At 47.2% G+C, this 24204-nt stretch overlaps 1 protein-coding gene across 1 annotated transcript in view; it reads right to left on the bottom strand.

The window, feature by feature from the left end:
* The window catches only part of CCDC180 (coiled-coil domain containing 180), a 55439-nt gene that overhangs the window by 4739 nt on the left and 26496 nt on the right, over window positions 1-24204 (bottom strand). Inside the window, exons 18-34 of the mRNA XM_052645308.1 lie at window positions 22880-23106; window positions 20042-20217; window positions 18469-18649; window positions 17419-17565; window positions 16642-16786; window positions 16198-16314; window positions 14913-15011; window positions 13605-13724; window positions 11823-11995; window positions 11512-11567; window positions 11317-11395; window positions 9479-9556; window positions 5444-5510; window positions 4651-4792; window positions 1363-1523; window positions 688-825; window positions 79-190 (exon numbers count right to left, since the gene is read on the bottom strand). Of these exons, the coding sequence (XP_052501268.1) occupies window positions 79-190; window positions 688-825; window positions 1363-1523; window positions 4651-4792; window positions 5444-5510; window positions 9479-9556; window positions 11317-11395; window positions 11512-11567; window positions 11823-11995; window positions 13605-13724; window positions 14913-15011; window positions 16198-16314; window positions 16642-16786; window positions 17419-17565; window positions 18469-18649; window positions 20042-20217; window positions 22880-23106 (2218 nt within the window). The remainder of the gene's footprint in view (window positions 1-78; window positions 191-687; window positions 826-1362; window positions 1524-4650; window positions 4793-5443; window positions 5511-9478; window positions 9557-11316; window positions 11396-11511; window positions 11568-11822; window positions 11996-13604; window positions 13725-14912; window positions 15012-16197; window positions 16315-16641; window positions 16787-17418; window positions 17566-18468; window positions 18650-20041; window positions 20218-22879; window positions 23107-24204) is intronic.

Below are 24204 nucleotides of genomic sequence, written 5' to 3'. Positions count from 1 at the left end.
AAAGCAGACTCCTCCAGATCCATCACCTATGTCACCAACCCCCTGGAGCCAAGGCACAAAGGCCAGTGGGGAGCATACTTGCAACCTGGACATCATCAATGGTGACCACCTCATCCAACTGCAGCAGGAACTTCTCGGTGAAGGTGGCCAAGCTGGCTATGAAAAACCGGGCGTACTTCCTTGTGGATTCCTGGAAGAAACACGGGGAGCATGGTGCTATAAGGAGAGGACCCTGCCTCCAAAGGCAGGCCGAAGATGGGTTTGGAGAGCAATGCATGAGACAAAACCAGGGCCATGAGTCAACTGTGTCCAAGTTAACAGGCATCTGGTCTTTCTCCAGGAGGCTTCTCCTAAGAGTGACTTGAAGACAGGAAATGATTCTGCAATGGCCAAGGGACACACACAGACAATTTACCAAAGAGGAAAGAAAACTTGACAGTCAGGATCTTGGGAGAAAAAAAATATCTCATTACTAATTAATTAACTTAGAAATTTTAAAATGCAAGTTAAAACAGCCAATAAAGACCATCTCCACCTATAAAACCTGCCCACTTTCATGCCCTGCTTTAGCCAGGGTGCCAGCATAGGGCTGGGCTCAGTGCTGTTGGTGGGCTGTCAGCTGGGGTGACCTTGGGAGGGTAGGGCAGCCCTCAGCACCTAAACACCGGAGTAGAAGGCACTACTGACCTCCAGCTTCTCCTTGGTTACCACAATCAAAGCGTCCAAATCTCCCTGCCTCTTCTCTTCCACTTGACATAGAGACTCCAGATCTTGGAGCTGTGCAGGGTGTCCGAGATTTGGGTGGAGCTTCTGGGCATTTTCATCCTTCAGACAATCCAGAAATCAGTGGGTTTTTTGACCTGGTCTTGAGGACTAAGAAGTCACTGGCCTATGTCCTCTGCCAATTATAGCCATGATGTGTGCGTTGACCTGGGTGTGTGTGAAGGGCTGTGGATATGCAAAGGAGTGGCAGGGTACGCAAGACTGAGGCATGGCTGGAGCCAACTCCGAGGGTTAGGAAGTGGGAGAGCTGAGCATCTTCCCCGGAACAACCAGGGATTCAGTCCAATACAATCAACAGCATGAACGTCCCCTGGTTCCAAGGACCAAGTGGACAATCATTGTTGATCTCAAGGTCCACAGCCCTACAGAACCAGCCAACCTACCTGTTATATCCGAAAAGGAATGTGCCGAATCCTTTCCATGAAGGAGCTGTTGGCTCGGCTCTTATCTCTCCAGGGTCTAGTGTCTCTCATCCCCACCCAATAATCCCAGGCCTGGCCCAACTCCTTCCCTGGGACTCAGTTCTGCTGATGCCCCGCCTCTATGTCTGAACTCCCAGGGTGATCCCGGGGGCCCCACCTTCCTTTTCTCCAGCTCTTCCTGGTGATTCAGGAACTGTCCTTGGATCTCTTTGGTGGAAGTACAACATTTTTTCCAATGGTGCTCCTTGAAATTCTCCATCACCAGCCAACACACCTGGGGCAGAAGCTCCTCAAATCTTCTCATCTGGGCCCGTAATTCTGTAGGAATTGGGGGTGGGGGCCAGGGGAGAGGACTGAGCAGAGCCAAGTTGCTGAGGCCATCTCTCCAACAAAGGCTTAATGCAGTTTCCCAAAGAGAAAGGCTTGGTCTACGGTGCGGTAATAGCTATTCCATCAAAAGGGGTCCTGTGGGCAAACTGGTATTAAACATACTGGACTAAGCAAGATCAAAGGACTCACACTGTAGGGCTTCCCAGCACTTTATAAACCACACTGTGTCTTTCAGCAGTTCTATTTCACCCATTCTCTCTTCACATATTACCTTGACCCAAGTCTCCTCTTCTCCCTCTGGACCTCTGTGTAGCTGCACGCCAGACCTACTTTTTCCTTCACCTCTCTTCATCTCTTTCCTGTATTTCTAGTCCTTTGTTTTTCTGTGTTGCATTTTTGGTTATTTTCTTTGGCACTAAAGCCACTCATAATTTTAAAATATCAACAATTTATTTTTCCAATATACATAAGCTTTATTGGTTCTCTTTTTATTTGGTTTCTCTTTACTTGGTTCATATTTACTTGCTCATTTTAATAGTCTTTTGTGCCTTACCCATATTTCTAATTTCCTCTTTTATTTAACCCAAAATAATTATTATATTTTATATTCTGTGTCTTGATACATTCAATATCTGAAGTCCTTACTGATCTCATTCTGTTGCCTCATGCTGAAGGTACCTTTCTGCTGTGGTGTGTGTGTGTGTGTGTGTGTGTGTGTGTGTGTGTGTGTGTGTATTTTGTTTTATGGTGAGCTCTTATTTGGGGCATTCTTTGTGTGGGAATCCCTAGAGGCCTGAATTGAAGGTAGCCTTCTCTGGAGAGGATCTGTAGTATCTCTACTAAAGAAGCATCTGGGCATGACACACTCAAAATCATTTTAAGCTATCATCTAGAAATCTTTTGGATGATCCACAAACACAAAGTTGAATTCAGGTTTATCTAAGTGCAACTTCAGTTTAAACACCACAAAAGGGCTGACTTATAGTTATAGATTCTCATTAGGGTTTTTCTTCTTTGTCCAGTGCCATGGCTTATAACAAGACACGTTCCTTCTAGTCAGTGGGGGAGGAGGTTTTGGTTTCTGTCTCGTTCCCCTGACTCTGCAGATGGAGCCCGGTGGAGTCCCAGTTTTCTGTGGCTTGTGCCCTTTCAGGCTGCACACCTTGGGTGATCTGGGGCTTGGTCTCTGTTCCCAGTGACCTGGAGGCCATGAAAACATAGGCTCAAGTGGACCTGAGAGTCAGCCAAGCCCTCAAGGCAATAGCCAGAGTTACTGCTCACTTTATCTGTGTTCCTATTCTCACTTAATCTTGAGGCCTTACGTGTTTCTTACTCTATAGCTAGCTCATCCATGCGTTCAAAAGTTTATCACAAGACAGTTATATCCAGGATTTTTACATGTTTTCCGTGGGAGAGTTGCTCAGGATACTTGACTCCCAGTAGGAAATGGAAGTCTTCATTTCACGTGAACTGTCAGCCTTCCTGGGAGGGGCATGATCTGCAGCATTTCCCAAACCCATGTGGCCATGGAACCTTTCTTTTGAGGAAGATCACATAGGATGGAACCCCACAGAGTTCAAGTGGGGAAGCTCTGAGCTAGAGAAACCAAATGCTGCCTGTGGTTTCAATTCCAGTCATTCTACAACTACAGGAATGAAAGCCATTGTTGATTTCCCCTGTATATGGCAAGGCTGTGAGGGGCTTAGTCCTCAAAAAAGCCTTGCATGGTGGTTGTTATCCTTGTCTCCATTTACAGGCAAGGGGAGGTGACTTGGTCAATGTCATACATCTGGGGAATGGCAGTGCTGGGTCTTGATCTCAGGTCTGGCTATCCCCTAATCCTCTCCCTCTTCTACCCCTGCTGCCCCTCAACCCATAGCAGGCCTGTAATGGACCCTTAGGTTCCCTGTCTTACAAGTAGAAATAATTAGGACTTCCAACGACTGCAAAAACACATACGGCTGTGGACATGGAGAATTGGGCAAGGAGAGGGGCAGCTATGGGTGTGTTTTCACAGCTCCTTTTATCTTGTTATAATCAACATAAATGGCAAGATACATCCTGCCTGCCTGTTTTCATGTCCCTGCTCTCTAGGAGGCTGTGTCTATCAAGTTCATCACAGCCCAGGCACACGGTAGACACAGTGGAAGGATTCTTCAAACGATAAAACACAGAGGCACCGTGTGACCCAGCAATTCCACTTCTAGTTTCACACCCAAGAGAGATGAAATCTTACATCCACACACAACATGCACATGAATGTTTAAAGCAGCACCATCCATAACCGCCAAACCGTCGATACAGCCAAATGCCTATCACTGAACAAATAAACAAGCTATGGTATATGCACACTATGGAATATGATTCAGCCATAAAAAGGCTACATGACACACACTAACACTGGATGAACAGAGAGCAGGTTAGTGGTTGCTGAAGGCTAGGATCATGATTGAGGGACAGAGGTTCTGAAATTCACAGTGGCGATGGTTGCACAACTCTGTGAATATATTAAAATCCACTGAACTGCAAAGTAGCTTCCCACTAGCTATGTATCTTACATTTGTGTGTGTGTTCAGTTGCCTGGCCATGTCTGATTCTTTGCGACCCTTTAAATTGTAGCCTGAATTGTAGCAGGCTTCTCTGTCCACAGGATTTCCCAGGCAAGAATACTGGAGTGGGTTGTCATTTCTTCCTCCAGGGGATCTTCCTGACCCAGGGACTGAACCCACATCTCCTGCACTGCAGGCAGATTCTCACATGGTAGTGTATATATGTCAATCCTAATCTCCCAGTTCATCCCACCCTCCCTTTCCTCCCTATTTTGTTGAGTGAATATCTCAATAAAGCTGTAAACAATTTTCGAAGGGTGAAACATTTTTAGTGATACAAATCACCATTTTTCTCAAGAAAAAATCGACTTTTGGTGGGGAGGGCATCGTTTTTTCCCCAGTTAAATCTACCAAGGTTTTTACCTAATTCTAAGATGTCAGTTTCTCACAGGGAGTCTCTCTTCTGCCTCCATGTGACCTCCAGGTCAGGAGGGCATCATTCAGGCTGTGAGTGGCCACCACCTTTCTGTAGCCCCACCTGCCACCTGCCTACTGGGCACACCTACCTATGAGGCAGGAGTTGTAGTAATCGTCTGTCTGGCTGTGGTACTCCAGGATCTTCTTGCAGATGTTCTCTGCGCACTGGTCGAAGGTTTCGTACATGCAGTCGGGCCTGGTGACTGTGCGTTTCTCTTTGCGGTAAAACTCCTACGGGAGAGGGTTGACAGTGTGGGTGCCAGGCCCCTCTCCAGGGGAATCTGGCCCAAGATCCTGGCATCCTCCTCTGTGCTCTCCTCACCCCTTGGTCTTCTCAACTGCTGTCCCCTACACCGGGGTCTCTCCTCCTCTCCCTGTCTGTCCTCGTCACCACTGTTAGTGTCCTAGGGCTACGCGAGGCACAAGTCAATGGTAAAACTCTGTGCATCCCTCAGAACTAAGATGGGTCTTCCACCCATGAGACGAAGAGCTTTCTATGGAGTGCCAAGCTGGGCCACTAACACAGATGACCCAGAGCTCTGCTCCAAAGACTCACACTCAGGGGTGCCATCACATGTCATTCTCTGATGGGTGCTGGCCACTCAGGGGCAGAGACCAGGCTTGTTCCTGGTATCGGGTATGCTAAATATCTGACACACAGGACCCAAGAAATGTTTGGTGGCTGAATAAATGGGTAATGGATGAGCTTTAATTCTATGATGAAAAACACCACACAAGGTGACAGAAGCTGGATAGCTGTGGTCACGGGGGCGGTAGTCCCCTTTATTCAGCTTTACCCAAAGATATTGGCAGAAGGCAGGGGGGAGAGCCCACCGGGGGCATGTGGCCAGCAGATGGCAGAAGGGCAGACAGGGTCCTCACCTCGGCGACCGCCAGCATGTGCTCGTTGCTCTCCCAGAGGAGGCTCAGGACAATGCCTTTAAAATCCCTGCAACACACAGGAGGCACATCCCTGAGAGGGCTTGTCTAATCACACTAATTGGTGTGGACAAGACCAAACGGACACAACATTCCAAGTACTCAGCAGCCCAGCCAGAACTGGACTTGGACAGCTTGGGATGCCCAAGCATGCTCCCACCTCGTATTTCTATTTGTCTAGTTGATTGCCTCTTGCATGCGCCAAGCTGTGTTTGGCCCCTTCCAAGTGTCTCTGTTCTCTTTTGTTCCTCATTACTCCTTGGAATTACTCACTCTTGCCCCAGGGCCACTGCTCACACTGATTCCTCTCCAGGGAACACAAATAACTTTCCTCTTGGTTACATTTGCTTTTCCTCTGGCCCTGGCTCAGTGTTAATCCCTGACTGCCTCGTTCCAATGCCCTGAGCAGCTCTCAGCTTTATAGCCTCCCCAAAAGGGCTCTGGGGATTGATACGTGTGACTGGCTGACTGATTAACCCCATCTCTCCCAGCAGCTGGTAAAGTTCACCAGGACACACACTGTGTCTGTTTTCGTTCACCATGAATCCCCTGACCAGTGCCCGCACCTATCAGTGTCTCTGTCTTGGCTGAGAGAAGAATGATTTCTTATAAATATGAATCAAATGAGCAGGACTGCCTGTAGGACCAAACATCCTCTTTCTGATACATCTGGCCTTTAGGCTGACTACGTACACCAGGTGCTTGACTCAACAAATCTGCCCAGATCTAGCGAATATTCCTGTCAGAAAGGTCAACTGTCTCAATACCAAGAGTGAAATAAGGGACTGACGTGTTAGAACTGCACATACCTGGAGGACAACTATTTTCCCAAAATTTCTGTAAAGTGATGCAGTGACTGTTTTACACACACATCATTTTTGACCGGTTTCTAAAATACATGTATATATATATTTAAATTCCCTCAAATTTAAAAAAAAAATGGAGAAGGAAATGGCAACCCACTCCAGTATTCTTGTGTGGAGAATCCCATGGACAGAGGAGCCTGGCAGGCTACAGTCCATGGGCTTGCAAAGAGTCAGACACAACTTAGAGACTAAACCACCACCAAGTTAAAAAAGGGACTTCTCTGGTGGTCCAGTGGTTAAGACCCCGTTCTTCCACTGCAGGGGGCACAGGTCCAGTTCCCTGCTGGGGAACTAAGATCCTGCATGCCTCTTGGCCAGAAAACGTGTGTGTGTTTGTGTGTGTGATGTGATCTTTCATTTACAAATTCACTCATCATAATTAAAGAAAATTAGAAATAAGCTGAAAAGCAAGATGGAAAAATTAATGCTAACATGTACTGTATTTCCTTCTGCTGATGTTGAAATTGGTTTGGAATTAGGTTCATGTGCTTTTTACATTCCACACCCTTTAAAGTGTTCCCCCTACATTATGCTATCATTTTAAATGGCTGTGTAGCACCATTGGGTATGTATGTACTGTGTTTACAATCCCCTATTTTTGGACTTTAGGGTTTCCCCCCATTTTTAGCTAGGATAAAAAGTATTGCATGGTACGTCTTCATGTAAACGTTTCCTTCCTGAGAGATGGTTTCTTTGGGAGAGGGACCCATGGAGCTGCACAAAAGGTATAACTTCATGGCTTTCGCCACTACTTTTCCCAACCCTTTCTAGAAAGAGAGTTTGCTCTCTGTTGACTTTGACAAAAACTGCCTTTGAGCAAACATCAGGTTCTTCTATATGCGTTCACTATACTTTCCCCAATTTCTGTTGCATGACTCATACTCCCGGCACGGCTTTACTAAGAATAATTTGGAACTTTATTGGCTTCTTGTGTAAACAAGATCTCCCTAAACTGGCTCCTCTAAGACCTCTCCCTCCCTGCCCACAACCCCCCCACCCCCCATCAACACCTCTGCTCCTTCTTCCCCATTTTGCCACCTTCCGCCTTCCCTTCAGTTGCCTGGTTTCCTCTGATATGTCCCCCTCTAAACCGCTACCTCCTCCATCTCTCTGTCCTTCCTGTCAGACCTTTCCCTTCCCACTCCAGCCCTCAACTCCCTACAGCTGCTTGAACTAAGTTTAGGCCCCTGACCCTATCAAGGCTCTCAAGGGACTGAGGGACTCCTGAAAGCAACTGCCTGAGGCTAAAGGGGAAAAGAGGCTAGTGAGAAGCATGCTGGACATTTCACCCACTCATATGTGCTCCAGAATTCAAAAACTCTTATAATTATTTATGTGAGTTCAACAAGAAGTTGTCCTCCTTGCAATGGGACATAATTGGAAACACTGATAGATAGATAAAAGAGGCTTTGACTGAAATGTCATATGGACAACAATGTATAAGATCAGACGTGATCAAACATTTTAAAGAAATTAAGGTTGACTTGATGGAGACAATGCTTTTAAGCCCTCTTTGGAAAATCATCCTGGCACCTGGTTTATGGGGTTCCCAGCTTCATAGGTGGGTAAGGAAAAACCTTACAGTATTGTGGGGACCTTAAGAAGAGAGGATTTCACCCAAATCTATAGGTACTGTGGGTGAAATCTGACTTGTCTTCCTAGTCTCAAGAGGCTTTTAAGAGTCTAATCTGAGATTCTTTATGAAAAGCTCCAGCAATGCAAACATAAAAGTTTTAGTGGTCAGTTACCACTCTTGCTGCATTTATATAAATAATCAGGCCAACTCTAAAGAGACCAGACTTGTTTCATAAACAAGAATCAAAAAGAAAGGCAACAGAAATTTTATGTTTCAATAACTATAGCCCTCTCTTGTGATTAGTAGATCCTAACCCTATTTGTTAAGAAGGCTGAGCGCCGAAGAATTGATGCTTTTGAACTGTGGTGTTGGAGAAGACTCTTGAGAGTCCCTTGGACTGCAAGGAGATCCAACCAGTCCATTCTGAAGGAGATCAGCCCTGGGATTTCTTTGGAAGGAATGATGCTAAAGCTGAAACTCCAGTACTTTGGCAACCTCATGCGAAGAGTTGACTCATTGGAAAAGACTCTGATGCTGGGAGGGATTGGGGGCAGGAGGAGAAGGAGATGACAGAGGATGAGATGGCTGGATGGCATCACGGACTCGATGGACGTGAGTCTGAGTGAACTCCGGGAGTTGGTGATGGACAGGGAGGCCTGGCGTGCTGCGATTCATGGGGTTGCAAAGAGTCGGACACAACTGAGTGACTGAACTGAACTGAACTGAATCCTATTTGTTAGCTTTGAGGATTCATGACTTCCCTGGAAACTGGACCAGATCTTGCCATCACGCACACTTTGTCAATTCTTATCAAATCTCAACTCTTCTGTTGTTGTTTAGTCACTGAGTCATGTCTGACTCTTTTGTGAGCTCATGTACTGTAGCCCACCAGGCACCTCTGTCCATGGGATTTCCCAGGCAAGAATATTGGAGTGGGCTGCCATTCCCTTCTCCAGGCTCAATTCTTCTAGCCTCCTTTATATTAATATTTCTAATTTTTCTCCCACCCTCCTGACTTTATGTCACTGAGAGCTGAACCCTAAATGTCTAGGTCCCTAGTAGGACTCGCAGTTGTTCTATAGCTGGCTTTTCCTCCAGGATCCAAAGAAGCCCTGCCAGGTGGAAGTGGGTGATGGGCAACTGGAATGCCAGGAGCTGCTCCCAAGTGGGCCACTCTGGGGCTTCAGGCCCAATGTCTAGAAAGCTCCTTGACTGGCTGCCCTACGACCAAGCCGCAAGAGATGGAGCAGCTGGCCTTGAATAAACAAAAGGCGACTGAACAGAAATAAACAGATTGTTCAAAGGAAAGAAGAATGTCTTCTTGATGAATGCCTAAATTTGGTGAAAATGTCTCTCAATAAATTTAGGTGAAATAGGCTGAGACAAACAGACCTCGGCCCTTACCAGTCCCCCCGCAGACCTCTCCTGCTCTGTCCCTCTACAGCTTATTTTCCCCTCAGTTGAGTCAGATTTAGCTGCCAAGTGACAAAGATGGCAGGTTAAAATGGAGCTAAAGGAAATGGCATTGACACTTACTCTGCCGGAGGGGGAGGCTTGTCGCCGAGCACCTGGTACTTTCTATCCAGTCGGTTGGGCTTGGTGTACCGCATGATGCTGTGGGGCAAAGGTGGGTTAGCGCTCTGCAAGCTGGGGACAGACACGAGCAGATCTGAGTCTGTGGGAGCCCTACCTGGACTGCCTGTGCAGCCCAGCCCTTCAAGCTGCTGCCCCACCCCTTGACAGCTCTGCACACAGCCTTATAGTAGGGATGGAGCCCTAACCGCTGAAACCCACACAAGGCCGAGGGGGAGGGACGGGGGGGCTCCAGCCCCGAAAGTAGAATCCTTGCTTCCCTGTGGTGAGGACCCAAAGAAACACAGATTGAGAGCCGCAGGTAGGGATGCCAAATTTTCAAATAAAAGCACATATTAAATTTGAATTTCTTAACACATCATAAACCAGCTATACTTCAATTACATAAATTTTTAAATAAACTTGAATTTCATATAAGCAATAAGCAATGTTTTGCATACACACCATGTATTACATGGGACATACTCAAATTAAAAAATATTATATGTTGTTTTTCTAAAATTCAAATGTAACTGGACATCCTGAATTTTCATCTGGCAGCCTTAGCAGCATGTATATTTCACTGGTAACCACTGAGAGATTGATTATACAAATGGACAATGGCTATACCGTATATATATAGAGAACCCTGGCTGATAAGTGGTAACAACCTGCCTAGGACACCAAGCCCTTAGCTACAATAAACAACTCAGGAAGCCGGCCTGCTGGAAGTCCAACTTGCAGGAAGACAATTGTTATCTTTAGTAACGATCCAGGAAGCCAAATAATACCCCCTGTAACAATCAACCCTACAGGGCCAGGACCTGCTCAGTACCTGACAGCTCCCTTAGATTTTGTCCCTGCTTCCAATTTAGGATGAACAAGTCAAAGATGTACCCCTAACCAATCACACAAGATGCCCACTGCACTTGGGCCTCCTCCAGCCTTCCCAGGGCAACCACCACCTCCTCCAGCCTTCCCAGGGCAACCACCACCAACAGGGCACATCTGAAGCCCTCCCTTTTCTCCATTACACCCCTTTCCCACTCCCTCGCCTGCCTTTGTGTCTGTGCTAAAATGCAAGTGATAGTGGCTGATTCCCTGGTTGTAGCAAGCTCTGCATAGTTTTTGCTCTTCCCATTTGGTTGGTCTTTGTTTATTTCCACACTGCAGATGGCATGCCTGTTCAAAAAGACTTTCTGGATGTATGCAAAGTAGGGATCTCTTCAGTGTCACTTCTTCAAAACCAAGAGTTAAACTGGGTCAATAATGGCTCATCAAAGACTCAGAAAGTCAGGTCAGCCATGTGGCTTCTGTCCTCCACCTTCTATAAAATCGGTGTCAGGGGCCATCCAGGGCCCACGTTCACTGAGCCATGAGTCTAACGACCCTGACCGGGCATAGTGGGCAGAACACATGGCCTGGATGCAGAGAGCCAGGGCTCCCAAGACTGTGATGTCATCCAAGGAAAGCCACCTCCAAGGTCACATCCTCTGACAGACACAGTGTGTATGGGAGGTAGCTGTCACTGTGGATGACCACCCAACGCCCTGACAGGTTCTCAGGGTGGAGGGCTGTGAGAGTCAAGCCACTGGGCAAGGATGAGAAGAGACCTGTGTAAAGCTGGCTTTGGAGTTGGCCCCTTGTGGGGTCCCAACTTGAAAGGTCCCTATTTGGAGAGTCTGTGAGCACAGGAGGCGCATTCTGAGGACGTGGGCTGGCAAAGGGTAGCCTCTGGCCTCCATCTGGGGGTCGGGGTTGAGTCTGAGAAGGGGAGACTGCAGGCAGCCTAGCCTCTCTACCTTGCTACCGAGGTGGCACTGGCGATGGACAAGTCTTTCTTCAAGGAGTGCTCTGCTCGGTTCCGGAGTCGCCTCAAGGCTTTGGGTGATGGGTACCCAGGAGAACAACAGAGAATCCAAGGTGAGGAGGGACAAGGTAGCACCCCCAGCTACCCCACTGTCAGCGCCTAAATCCACAGGCCTGTCTGCCCCTACCTGTCTGGGACCGTTCTTTGTCGCACTGATGGGTTGAAGACTTTGAGTCAGGAAACCTGAAACCAAAGGAAAGGATGTGAGCTTTTCCCCAGTGACCAAGAGGATGGCTCAGGCCAGGCACTGGGCACCATCCTGGTTAGCCCACGATGCCACACGAGTCTGCCCAATCGTGAACTCTACTTCAGAGGAGGAAGCTGAGGCTCTGAGGGGAGAAGGAAGCCCCTGCACAAGGTCACAGCTGTTAGGGTGGGCTCACATGGGGACTGCCCCCTGAAGGCTTGGACCCCACTGTTCACACCCGGGCCACTCACTGCAGGATCCTCTTGACCACCTCCACGGCTGGGTCTTCAATCATGGACTTCCCCATGCGGCTTGGCTGGGCAAAGGACTCAGGGGTAACCATGTCTACCTTAGCCTCTTCTTCATAGACTTCTGAAGATAACAAGATGTCACTCTCTACCTCCAGGTCAGTCAAGACGTTGTCCTGCAGGCCAAAGAGCAGGGTCTGATTGTGGGTGTCAGGGAGGCAGGCAGTCTGGGTTCCCATCCCAGAACCACTTGGCCCAGGTGCTGCAGGCTGACCACTTTGAGCCTCTCTTGCCCCTTCTGTGAAGCAGCAGGGATCATATATACCTTAGAGGGCCATTCATTCATTCATTCATGTGTACATGCTGAGACCTTCAAGAGTACTTCTTGAGTGCCTGCTTTCTGCAAGGCTCTCCCTGGGCCTGGGACACAGGGTAAAGGGGCCACATGTGACTCTTATCCTCATGGAGCTTATAGTCTGGTCAGAGAGACAAGACATTGAATATGGACGTCTACAAATAAATGGTCAAACTGGGGCCAGTGCAATGAAAACAAAGTTACAGCATCTTCCCTGAGGCTGAGGGTCATGAACTGGGCTACTCACAAATGTGCCCAGGTGGTGTTTTGGAGCAAAGGACAAGTAAACAAATGAGTGCATGGATAATTGAGTGGCCACCTCCACCTTGAGTTGGACCTTAGAGAAACAGTGAGTGAGGGACCCACCACGAGCACTTGGTTGAGCTATGCCCTGTTTCATTCTGTGTCTTGGCTGCGCTGTAAGCCCTGGAGGGAAGGACTCCAGCAGGACTCCTGAGTTTCATCTCGTAGGGCTCAGTACTGTTGGTGTGATGAAAGCTTAGTGTTGGCAGCACAGCAGGAAGATCCTCCCCACAGAAGGAAGGGCTGGTTCAAAGCATGGCAGTGAGAGGTGGGGCCTGAGGGTGGGCAGAGCACAGCTTGAGGGGCATCCAGTTATGTTGCCATTGGCTCTGTGACAGGTCCTCCTGGAAGCTGGCTGAGACCTCTGGTGAAAGCTTGGTGAGAGAGGGTGAGTGTGGGGTGAGGGTGACAGGCTCTGCCCTCTTGGGGCACACAGTCTAGGGGAGACAGCTCCTAAAAGGGGGACCTCACTGAAAGATCTATGGGTTCACGCAGAAGTAGAACATGCCTCGGGGGTCAGGAGATGCTGGCTCAAACTAGTGGTTGAGTGAGGGCCTGGGGAAAAGTGAGATCTTAGGGGGACCAGAGAAATGAAGGGGTCAAGGAAGGCCTGGTGAGGATCTGGATCTTATCCTGAGGACAGGAAAGGGCCACGGGCAGACTGGCCTTCTCCAAGAGGCCCGGCTGCAGCTCAGGGAATGGGTCACAGGGGGAAGTGAGAGGATCAGGACAGCCATATGCACAAAAGATGGGGGGCTTGGACGGGTAGTGGAAGTGGGATGGGGAGAAGCTGGCGGCTGCTAATGGGAGTGGGTGCGAAGGAAGAGGCTGAGGGGTGAGACTTCCCTGCGAGCTGAGAGCCCTGATGAGGTGGGGAGGTGCTGCCAGGAGGTGATGGATCTCCGAAGGGACCAGTGCATGGAACTGGCCCATATGGGATGTGAACCCAGATCTGATTCCACAGTCTGTGGCCTTTCTAAGGCATCCCTGCAGGCCTGATGTCCAGCAGGGGCCTGGGAGGTCTTCTCTCCCTGGGATCTGCTGAACCCTGTGGGATACCTGGGAGCCCAGCCCAGCCCCCACAGCTCAGATACTCTTCCCCGTGGCTGCCCCATCCCATTCCTTACGGGAAAGACCAGATGAGTCATGGATATCGTGTCCAGCTTGCAGTTGAGATACTCAATCCTTTGGCTCAGTTTTTCTTTCCAAGTTCGAATAAGGCCAAGGAGGTCTTCTGTGCTCACTACCTAGTGAGAACATGGAGGAAAAAAGCCACAGGAAGCAGGCTGCAGGTGGGCAGGCTAACTTCATATGGACTGTGGGAACTGGCTGGCTGGTGAGGACACCTCTTGGATCCAGGGAGGGCCCCCTCTTGCAGGGAGGGCCCTGGAGGAATGAGGAGTCCTGGGCCAGCTCTCTTGGGTGACTCTACTGGGGCAGTGGGTCCTTCCTCGATGGGGCATCAGGAGTTCTATTCCTGGTTCTATGGGTTTGTTCTGAGCTAATGTTTTAAACTTACTTGACTTCCTTGGTGGCTCAGAGGATAGGTAAAGAATCTGCCTGCAGTGCAGGAGACCTGGGTTTCGTCCCTAGGTCAGGAAGATCCCCTGGAGAAGGGCAGGGCAACCCACTCCAGTTTTCTTGCCTGGAGTATTCCATGGACAAAGGAGCCATGGGCTCAGAGGCCATGAGGTCGCAAAAGAGTCATACACAACTGAGCAACTAAACAACAACAAACAATGATAAAACTTCAACTCGGCTACTGAAACGAAAGAGAAAAGATCTTCTGGCCAGGACACCAGGTTTACAAGTGCCTGGCTGGGCTGGGGAGAAAAGTACTCAGAGTGGCCAGGACACGCTGGCCACAGGGGTGTCACAGGGGACAGAGACAGGCGCTAGAGGCAGGAGAACAAGCAAGTCAACGATGTAAACATGCAGAGACCTGCTTTGCTGATCAGGGCCTGGTAGGCACTTCGAACCTCACTTCTCTCAGACTTCATTCCAATTTGGACTTTTCACCATTTATACATAGAAAATGGAAGTAATCAGTTTATGCACACTGGTCAAAACAAAGGGAAAATCAAACAAAAGACGGTTGTTCAGAGGGAAGAGTCCTGCTTCTGTTACTCATCCAGGGCTGCTTTCTAATTATAAGGAGGGAGGCCTCGTGACATCAGAGTGGGAGGGAGGCCAGACTCAAGCCCCCATGCTTGCTGGCCTCGACATGCTTGCCAGGGAGGTGCTGGGGGCCAGGGGCAATAGCTGGTTTCTCTTCTCTTCCTTAATTCCATTGAATAAAATAGAGGTGAAGTAGGAAGGCTCAGAGGCCCTGCTGGTGGTAGAGAATTCTAGACCACAGATGTGAGTTTATTTCCAGTTAACAATTCTAGCATGCATCTTTACTATCCACAGCTTAGCATCTACTGAACACTTACTTGTTTACTCCCTTTTGAGCTTCGGCACATTTGTACCTTGCTTTGAAGTTGTTCTAGAGAAGAATTTAATCCCTCTGTCTGCAAATTGGATTTTGCCACCTAGAAAAACCAGCGGTTCATAGATTAACTTCCAGAATACTTATTTTGATCAAGAAAAAGTTTAGCAAATCATTATCTGAGAGATGGATTAAATATGAGAAAAATGAAATCGGAGGGAAAATGCAAAGCTGTATTAGAAACTAGACCAATGCAAATTTAAAAGATTTTTTTTTCTGCCAAATAAATAAGTTTCAAAAATAAAACTGGTGATCTGCAGTACTGGTTGTGGGTGTTAGGACACACTCAGGCCCTGTTGGTGAGGGGGTATCTGTACAAGCCACCTGGAAAGCACCAAGAGCCTTAAAATACTCCTGCTCTAGCCCAGGAATTCTAGCTCTGGGAGGTACCCTATGAACATCATCAGGGCTTCCAGTAAAGTGAAACCCACTAAGAATTCCTCCAAAAAGGAATGGTCAAATAAAAATGGCAATACATTTGGGAGAGAGAAGCCATCAAAGTGATGTTTTTGAAGAAACTTTTCAGCTTAAAAAAAGTTTTTACTGCAGCTTAAAAAATTGTAATCAATAGCACCCTTATCCCCACTGGCCTGACCCTCACTCCAGTGCCACTAAGCCCAGCTCATGGGACCCTGATGTCAGCCGCATTGCACCCCCAGCGTTTTCTTCTTTGAGCTCTCTCTCTCTCCTTGGCTCCAACTCCCCCAGGGTTTTTTTGATGATCTCTCCAGGACACTGCTCCACACCATCCTGCCCGGCTGGCTCCTCCTTCTCCATCAAGCCTTGGGAAGCACTACTTCCCCAGTCCAGATGAAATCCTCTCCTCTATGTCCCCACGCACCTTGTGCGGCCCTCTTGTCTTCTGTAGCCCAAATAGCCTGGCATTTCCTGAATTTCCGGTGTCACAGACATGGGTTCACATGTTGGCCCCACAATTTAGGAACATTGTGTTCTTAATGACTCTCTGCCTCAATTTCTTTATTTCTAAAACGGGCTAAGAACAGCTCTTGTGAGGACTCATACAATTCATCAAAATAAGCCCACTAAGATGCATGCTGCATGATAACTCAGTGCATGTTAGAAGCTATTATGATTTAACCTCTGACTTCCTGGCCGGAGTGCAAGTCCCAGGGGGCAGAGACCTCGGCTGTATCCCCAGCACCTGGGACAGTGCCTGGGGTGCAGGTGTGTGATAAACATCCAGCAGATGGAGAATGCATCTGTCCTACCTCGCACTTGATGTTTACTTGCAGATTCGTCAGCAAGCGCTGGATTTTCTCTATGAAAATAAGGTCCACGGACAGGTTATGGAATTTACTTTCAAACTTGCTGATGAACTCATTAGCCTTAAAGAAAGAGAAAAAAGTAAAGGAGTGGGGCTTAATTTGGAATTTTTGGAATTTAGGAAGTAGAGGAGAAGGAAATGGCAACCCACTCCAGTGTTCTTGCCTGGAGAACCCCAGGGACGGGGGAGACTGCTGGGCTGCCGTCTTTGGGATCGCACAGAGTCGGACACGACTGAAGTGACTTAGCATGCATTAGCATGCAGGAAGTAGAGGGGGACAAGCCCAATTAATGGGTGGAAAGGGGGCTTAACTGGCCTATTAGGCAGTGAGCAAGGCAACTATGTAACCGGGTGTCACAGGAGTCTGGCTAGGGTGTGGCCTACTCACCTGGTCCAGGTAATCACTCTCCATTTTTTCCATGTTGATCATGATTAAATTTTCAACAAACTCTATCCGGGCAGCTTCCTTCTCTAGTCGATGACACAGTGAGTCAATTTCTTCAGAAGAAAAGTTGCCTCCCTCTGAAAACAATCTGAAAATAATTTGGAAGAAATGAAAGCCATTGATCAGCCCTGAACCATTCCACCCATCCCCACTACTGTGGTAGACAAGGCTTTAGATTAAAAGTACAAGATCATGGAAAAAGTTCAAGGACACAAGCAGGGAAACAACCCAAATGTCTATCAAGGGATGAATGGATAAACACATCATACACAATGGAATATTATTGAGCTTTAAGAAGGAATGAAATTCTGACACACAGATAAGCACTGAAGACATTATGCTAAGTGAAAAAGTCAAGCACACAAAAGAACAAATGTGCTGTGATTTCACTTCTATGAGGCCCCTGGAGTAGTCAAATTCATGGAGACCAAAAATACTAATAGTAATAGTGGTTCCCAGCGGCTGAAGAAAGGCTAAACGGGCAGTTAGTGTTTAGAGCTTCAGTTGTGAGGGTGAAAATGTTCTGGAGATGAATGGTGGTGATGGTTGTACAATAACGTGAACGTACTTAATGCCACTGAACTACACATACAATGGTTAAGATGGACAGATTTATGTTATGGATATTTTGTCATAATTGAAAAATGAAGAGGCAAACAAGACCACCTCTCAACAGAGAGAGCCCAGAGGCCCACAGGGGGCCCGGATGCTGGCTCCCACCTGCAGTGCTTGATGAACTCAATGTTGGTATAGCGCAGCTTGCCCAGGCTCTCTTCCAGGTACTGGCGGAAGCTGCGCAGCGACACCTGGATGACGTCGACATAGCTGAGCAGCTCCCGCTGCAGAGTGCTGCTGAGAGTCACCAGCCTGGGGGACACAGGAGGGCAGGGTGGTGACCTGGGCACGGGAGGGCAGCCTGGGAGATGACTTGAGTACCGTGCCCAGCTGTGCGGTCACCAGAACCATGCCTGTCTTCACTGGGTAGACAAAGAGGCCTTAGAAGGAAGTTCAGAATGCCAGTGTGTGAAGACACAGTGTGGGACTCTCAGTGAGCTGGGTCGGAGGGCACCTCTCTTCAGTCTGGCTCCTGCCACCAAATTGCTAAGAGAATTCTCAGGTCCTCCCCTTACCGCCACCCTCTCTTAACTCCCAGAAATGTGGTTCCTATGCCCTGGGACTTCCGGAAAGAGCAGCCTGTGGGTTTCCTCTTTACATCCCAGTCTACCCTAACCAGCTGCCTCTTGGGTACCTGACCACGGTACAGACACCTCTGAAGTTTCCTCACCTGTGACCAGATGGAGGCCTTCTGGGGCCTCACCCAAACCCCTGAATGGCCTTCCAGGAAACCCTGGTTCTACCCTGAGCACATCCCCACCTGGAGCTGGGCCAGTGCTCCTCTCTGGTGGGAGACTTTTGCCTCCTCCTCACCTCCCTTCACTCCATGCCCTAGGGCCTCCTGCAGGAAGCTCGTTCTGATCTCCCTGGGTCTTTCCCACCATGGACCTGTCAGGGCACATCATTTGCATCCCTGCACTCTTGACATTTGCACCCTTTTCTCTCTCTGGCTGCTCCCCCACCCCCAGAACCAAGCCCCTGGCCAGATGCATCACTGTAGCTGGACTCCTACTCTCATGACGAGATGAAAATCCTTCTGGAAACCCTGACTCTTCTGCTGTCCACAGTGAATGGGAGGACTGCTTCTCTGAGCACAGGCATCTGGCCAGGGTTCTAGGGCTGCCAGGCCATGACTGAGTCCCCCAAGACCCTTACTTCTGGCTCTTGGTGGCGTTCAAGAAGATGTGCTCCATGTCAGAAATCTTGCGGCGGAAGTGTTTGCTCTTCAAGTTTTGCTCTTCTTGGAACTGGCAGAACATCATCCTCTCCTTCCTCAGTGTCTCCATCACCCCTGCACAGTGGCTGTCCAGCCGTTCTTGATGAAGCAAGAGCTCAGCTGAAAGAGGACATAGGGGCGGGGGGTGCTGAGGTCCTCTGGGACCCTGGGTCAGCTCAGGACAGTGTTCTCCTGGATAGTGACCTGCCTCTCCCAGGCTAGCTACAGAAAAAGGACTTTTTAGGCCAACGTCCAGTCCCCACTGCCCTCCCCAGGGCTCAGCCTGGGAGTGGACTCAGATCTCAGGGGAACCAATCTGAGACAGTCCCAGTGTCCTTAATTGGAGAGGAGGCTCTGGTTGGCTGTGAGTGCTGGAAATACCCTGCCTGTAGCAGAAGGGAACAAGGCCTGGGAGCTAGGAGAGCATCTCCCACCCTGGGAGCAGGTGGGATGGATGTTGGGGAGGGCAGGGATTTTGGTGAGAGGGTCTGGGAGCAAAAGACCAACACAAAGTTTGGCAGTTGGCATCTGACTCTTTATATCAGTGGTTACTCATTTCCAATAAGCCTGAATCACGGCGGACTTTAAGAGCTCCATCATAGGCCTTAAGAGCTAGCAGAGAGCCTTGGGTTACCTCATCTGACCTCCTACTGCCTAGATTGGAAGATGTGCTGTGGGCTCAGCTCTGCCAAAAACAAATGGCGGGACTCTGGGGCTTCACTTCTCTGGCCTCCATTTTCACATTGTGCATTGGGCCAGGAGCCAGGGAAGAGAAAGGAAACCGGACTTCAGGGAGCATCTTTGTTTATATTTATATTTAATGCACGCATTTCCCAGATGAGGACAACGAGGTCCCAAAAAGTCAAGCAGGTCTCCTAAGGTGACAGGAAGCTCTCAGGATCTATGATGAAGTTTAAAGTATGACTCAAGTGAAAACCTGATGGGCACCACTGAAGCTTTCAAATAAAAGTGCCCTCCTCCCAAATAATGGAGGCTTCTGCCTTAGAAATGGCATGTCTTTTTAGGTATTACAAATTATGAGCTGAAAATAACGGCTACCACTTTTGGAGACTCTGGCTTATACCAGTTGTTCATGATTCCGCACTGTACCACTTCAAGTGGAGTTAATTACCACCACCAAAATGCCCTCAGGAGGTTAGGAATGGATCAGAGAGGTCATGTAACCTTCTCAGAGTCATACAGCTAGAGAGGTTGAGCCTATTAGCTCTGATTCCTGACCTACAGGCCTGCCTCTAGGGCATCCATCATGAAAGTGTGAATGACAGGTGTGAGAATGTATCTGGGACCCATAAAGCTAAAATAAGACAATACTCTTCATTTCAGCATCTAACATCCCCTTTAAAGAATCTTAGATGAGGATTCTGGATACAACCTTCTCTGCCAGCCTGGGTGGTGTGAACCCTCACACACATCTTCCAGTGTGTGATGACAACGTGCTAAGCAGTGTATGTTGCAAACCGGGGCTGTCTAATGAATGCAGAGCCACAGTACCTGCCCTGACGTTGTGGATGTCCTTCTCAATGTGCTGGGCTCTTGGCTGGTGCAGGTGCAGACACAGCTCCAGTTCTGAATCCAGCTCATCAATCTTGCTGGCCATGATGACCCGAGCATTGACGGAACACTGGTCAAACCATTTCTCCAAGTGTTCAAAAAAGCCAGTTCGAAGCCTGAGGGAGAGACCAGTGAGGGTCAGCAACTGTGACCAGGGAGAGATCTCTCCAGGTTGATATATAAAGTGCTTCCCTCTTCCACTCCTTATTTCTTATTTAACTTCCCACTACATTGTATTTCTTTTTCTGGGTGGGCCATCATTCATTTAGCCAGATCCCCTGGCTGGTGGACATAGCATGGTTTCCATTCATTTGTTCTTATCAAGAAGACTGTAACGTGTAACTTCATACTATGTCAAGTGTAGAATAATTTCTACAGGATAAATTCCCTGAAAGGGAATTGTTGAATCAAAACCTGAAATACATTTGTGGATCTGGTAGATATGGCCAAACTGCTTCTGTTGCAAGACAATGAATAAAAGTTCCTATTTCTCCATTTCTCACTATGGATGGTGACTGCAGCAATGACAATAAAAGATGCCTGCTCCTTGGAAGAAAATCTATGACAAACTCAGACAGTGTATTAAAAAGCAGAGATATCACTGGGCTGACAAAGGTCTGTATAGTCAAAGATTTTTCCAGTAGTCATGTACAGGTGTGAGTTGGACCATAAACAAGGCTGAGTGCTAAAGAATTGATGCTTTCAAATTATGGTGCTGGAAAAGACTCTTAAAGAGTCCCTTGGACAGCAAGGAGATCAAACCAGTCAATCTTAAAGGAAATCAACCCTGAATACTCATTGGAAGGACTGATGCTGAAGCTGAAGCTCCAATACTTTGGCCTCCCTGGTGCAAATAGCGACTCATCAAAAAGATCTGATGCTGGGAAAGACTGAAGGTAAAAGAAGGGGGAGGAAGAGGCTGAGATGGTTAGATAGCATCATTGACTCACTGGACATGAATTTGAGTAAATTCTGGGAGATAGTGGAGGACAGAGGAGCCTGGCATGCTGCAGTCCACGGGTTTGTAAAGTCAGACACGATATAGTGACTGAACAACAATTTCTCCATAGCTTTAGACTGTATTGTCAAACTCTTGAATCTGACAATTTTGTCATATTATGACTGAGATTGAGCATATTTTTTATGAGTTCAAGACTATTAAATGTCTTTTCCTGTCTACCATCCACTAATATCTTTTGCCCGTCATTCTAGTATGTAGTTGTACTTTTTCTTATTAATTTCTGGGAGCACTTTATTTATTGGGAACACAAGGTCCTTGTGAACTGCAAATATTTTTGCCAGTTGATCATTTCATCCTGTTAGAAATGCAGCATGATTTTCTTGGCTATGTATTAAGATGTTGGTTCTCTCCAAATGCATTTATAGATTCAATACAATAACAATTAAAAGCTCAGCAGATGTTTTCTTACAGAAACTAATGAGTTGATTTCAAATTTATATAGAAATACAAAGGGCCAAGGATAGTCAAGACAATTCTGGAGAAATCAAGTCTGGAAGACTTACACAACCAGATAATAAGACTTAGTATAAAGCTATGGTAATCAGTCGGGGTCCCTGCATCAGGAAGATCCTCTGGAGTAGGAAATGGCAACCTATTCCCAGGCAAATATTCTTGCCTGGAAAATTCCAGGGACAGGGAAGCCTGGTGGGCTACAGTCCATGGGGCAGCAGAGAGTTGGACATGACTGAGTACATGGCACACACACCATCAGTCAGGGGAGGCCTAGCAGAGCAGTGGAGAGAGGAGAGGCTTCCCAAATCGCCTGGCCTTAGCTGGCTATTCATACAGGATGGAAATGAGTTTGATTCCCACCACGCACATAAGCAAAAATCAATTCCAGTTGAATTTTACAAATAACTATGAAAGTTTATTACATTAGATAACACAGGAGAGTATCTTCACGACCTTGGGGCAAGCAAAGATTTCTTAGAGAAGGCAGAAATCACACTAACCCTAGTGGAAAAATTGATGACTAAGACCTTACTAAAAAGATATATTTTCACCAAAAGATATCTTTACAAGAGTGAAAAAAAGACAAGCACAGAGAGGGTACGAACATTCACCACATATTTAACTGACAAAAAAACTCCAGTCTAACATAGACAACTAACTCACATAAATTAGTAAGAAAAAAGGTAATCTACCACAAAATAAATTGGCAAAGAATTTGATGAGGCATTTCACAGAAAGATGATTAAATGGCCAATAAGTATATAACAAGGTGCACAACATTGTTACTCATCAGGAAAATGCTAATTAAAACCACAATGAAGCACACACCAGAATGGCTAAAATAAAAACCACTGACAATACCAAGTGAGGATATGGAGCAACTGGAATTCTCAAATATTGCTGCAAACTGTTAAACCACTTTTGAAAACTCTTTGGTAGTATCTTTTGGTCATATCTCCTCAAGATGGACACACATATAAGTCAATTTCCCAATAACCCACTCTTAGTTACATATCTAACAGAAATATATACACATGTTCACCAGGAGAACCTGGATATAAAGTAATACACTCTGTGTGATTCCATTTAAATAAAATTCACAAACAAGCAAAACTAATTCAGAAGTTAGAATGCTTGCTGCCCCCTGCAAAAAGGTACATCAGTACTGTCTTTCTAGATTTCATATATATGTGTTAACATATGGTATTTGCTTTCTTTTCCATCTGAAACTAGTCCAACCTTTCATTATTATATTTCACCTTGTTAATAAAACTTAAATGAGAATGAAAGGGATTTTCACTCACTGTTTCTTAATCTCTAAAACTAGTCTGGATGGAATGATCACTTCTTCTAAGACCCTGGCACTGGAAATGTCCTTGAAGAGAATGGCAGAAAGGTTGGCATGGGGTGTCTTGCTGTTTTCTTCTTGTTTCAGGGGTAGGAAAACAAAGTAAGTGTTCCCACTGGAGGTTGTGAAGAACTCCATCTCGTCCTGGGAGATCTCCCCTAGACTCTCCTCCTGGGCTTTGACCTAAGCAGAAAACAAGACTTTACACTTGCCGTCATTGAACAGACTTGGTAATAGGTCCTCTGACATCAGAGGTTGTAAACCTGTGGGATGAAACTTGTCTATGGTTATATTTTGCCCATATAATGCTTTTAAAATAGGGAATTGCCTCCTAAAAATCTGGATTTCTGATTTTTCTTAAAAATCAAAAAATCTGGCAATTCTGAGCCTACATTCCCATATGGCATCATTGGCTGGAACTGAATAATGGCTGCATGGTCGCCATAGACTGAACGTTGGCGTCTCTCCAAAATCCACATCCGCATTGTGCTGGTATTTGGAGGTGGACTTTGGGAGGTTATCAGGGCAAGTAGGCAGAGCCCTCCCTCCTGAATGGGGGTAGTGCCCTTAAAAACGAAATCTCAGAGAGCTTGTCCCTTCCACCATGTAAGGACACAGAAAAAAAAAAGAGCTGTTTATTGCCAAGAAGTAGGCCCTCATCAGACACTGAAGCTGCCAGTGCCTGGATCTTGAATTCCCAGCCTCCATAACTGTGAGAAATACATCTCTGGTGCTTATAAGCCACCCAGTCTATGGTATTCCATTACAGCAGCCTGAACAGACTAAGACAGTAGTCTTCACCACGTCACTATTTTATACTTGGTGTCCAGCCCTCTTTGCTATTACCTGCCTGTGGTCCCTGTTCAGAGGTCTCATATGCCAATTCTTCCACAGCACTATAGGAAAAGAGTCTTTGCAATTTCATGATTATGGAATTCAACTTACTGTTCTGTGAGTCTGAATGTGTTTTGAGGATGAGATTTATTCATATGAGAGTCATTTCCCTGCACTCTAAGGAGAGCTGTCTGCCAACCTGGATATGGATCTTTGTTCTTACACAATCAGAGAATGGGAAGAGAGAAGGGATGGAGCAGCTAAGTTGGTCTCTACAATAAAGAGGAGCTGGGAGAAGAGAGAGGACCTGGGAGGGATGAGGAAGAGTCAAAGGGGGAATACAGAGTAGGTTGCAAGATGGGATGTGAGGACAGGAAGGTGAAGTTTAAAAAGTATTGCCGGGACATGAGAACGGGATCTCTGTTGACAGCAATGAAAAGTGTACAT

This window comes from Budorcas taxicolor, chromosome 8 (assembly GCF_023091745.1).
Source record: "Budorcas taxicolor isolate Tak-1 chromosome 8, Takin1.1, whole genome shotgun sequence".
In the NCBI taxonomy this organism is placed as follows: Eukaryota; Metazoa; Chordata; class Mammalia; order Artiodactyla; family Bovidae; genus Budorcas; species Budorcas taxicolor.
This window is presented reverse-complemented; position numbering and strand designations above follow the sequence as displayed.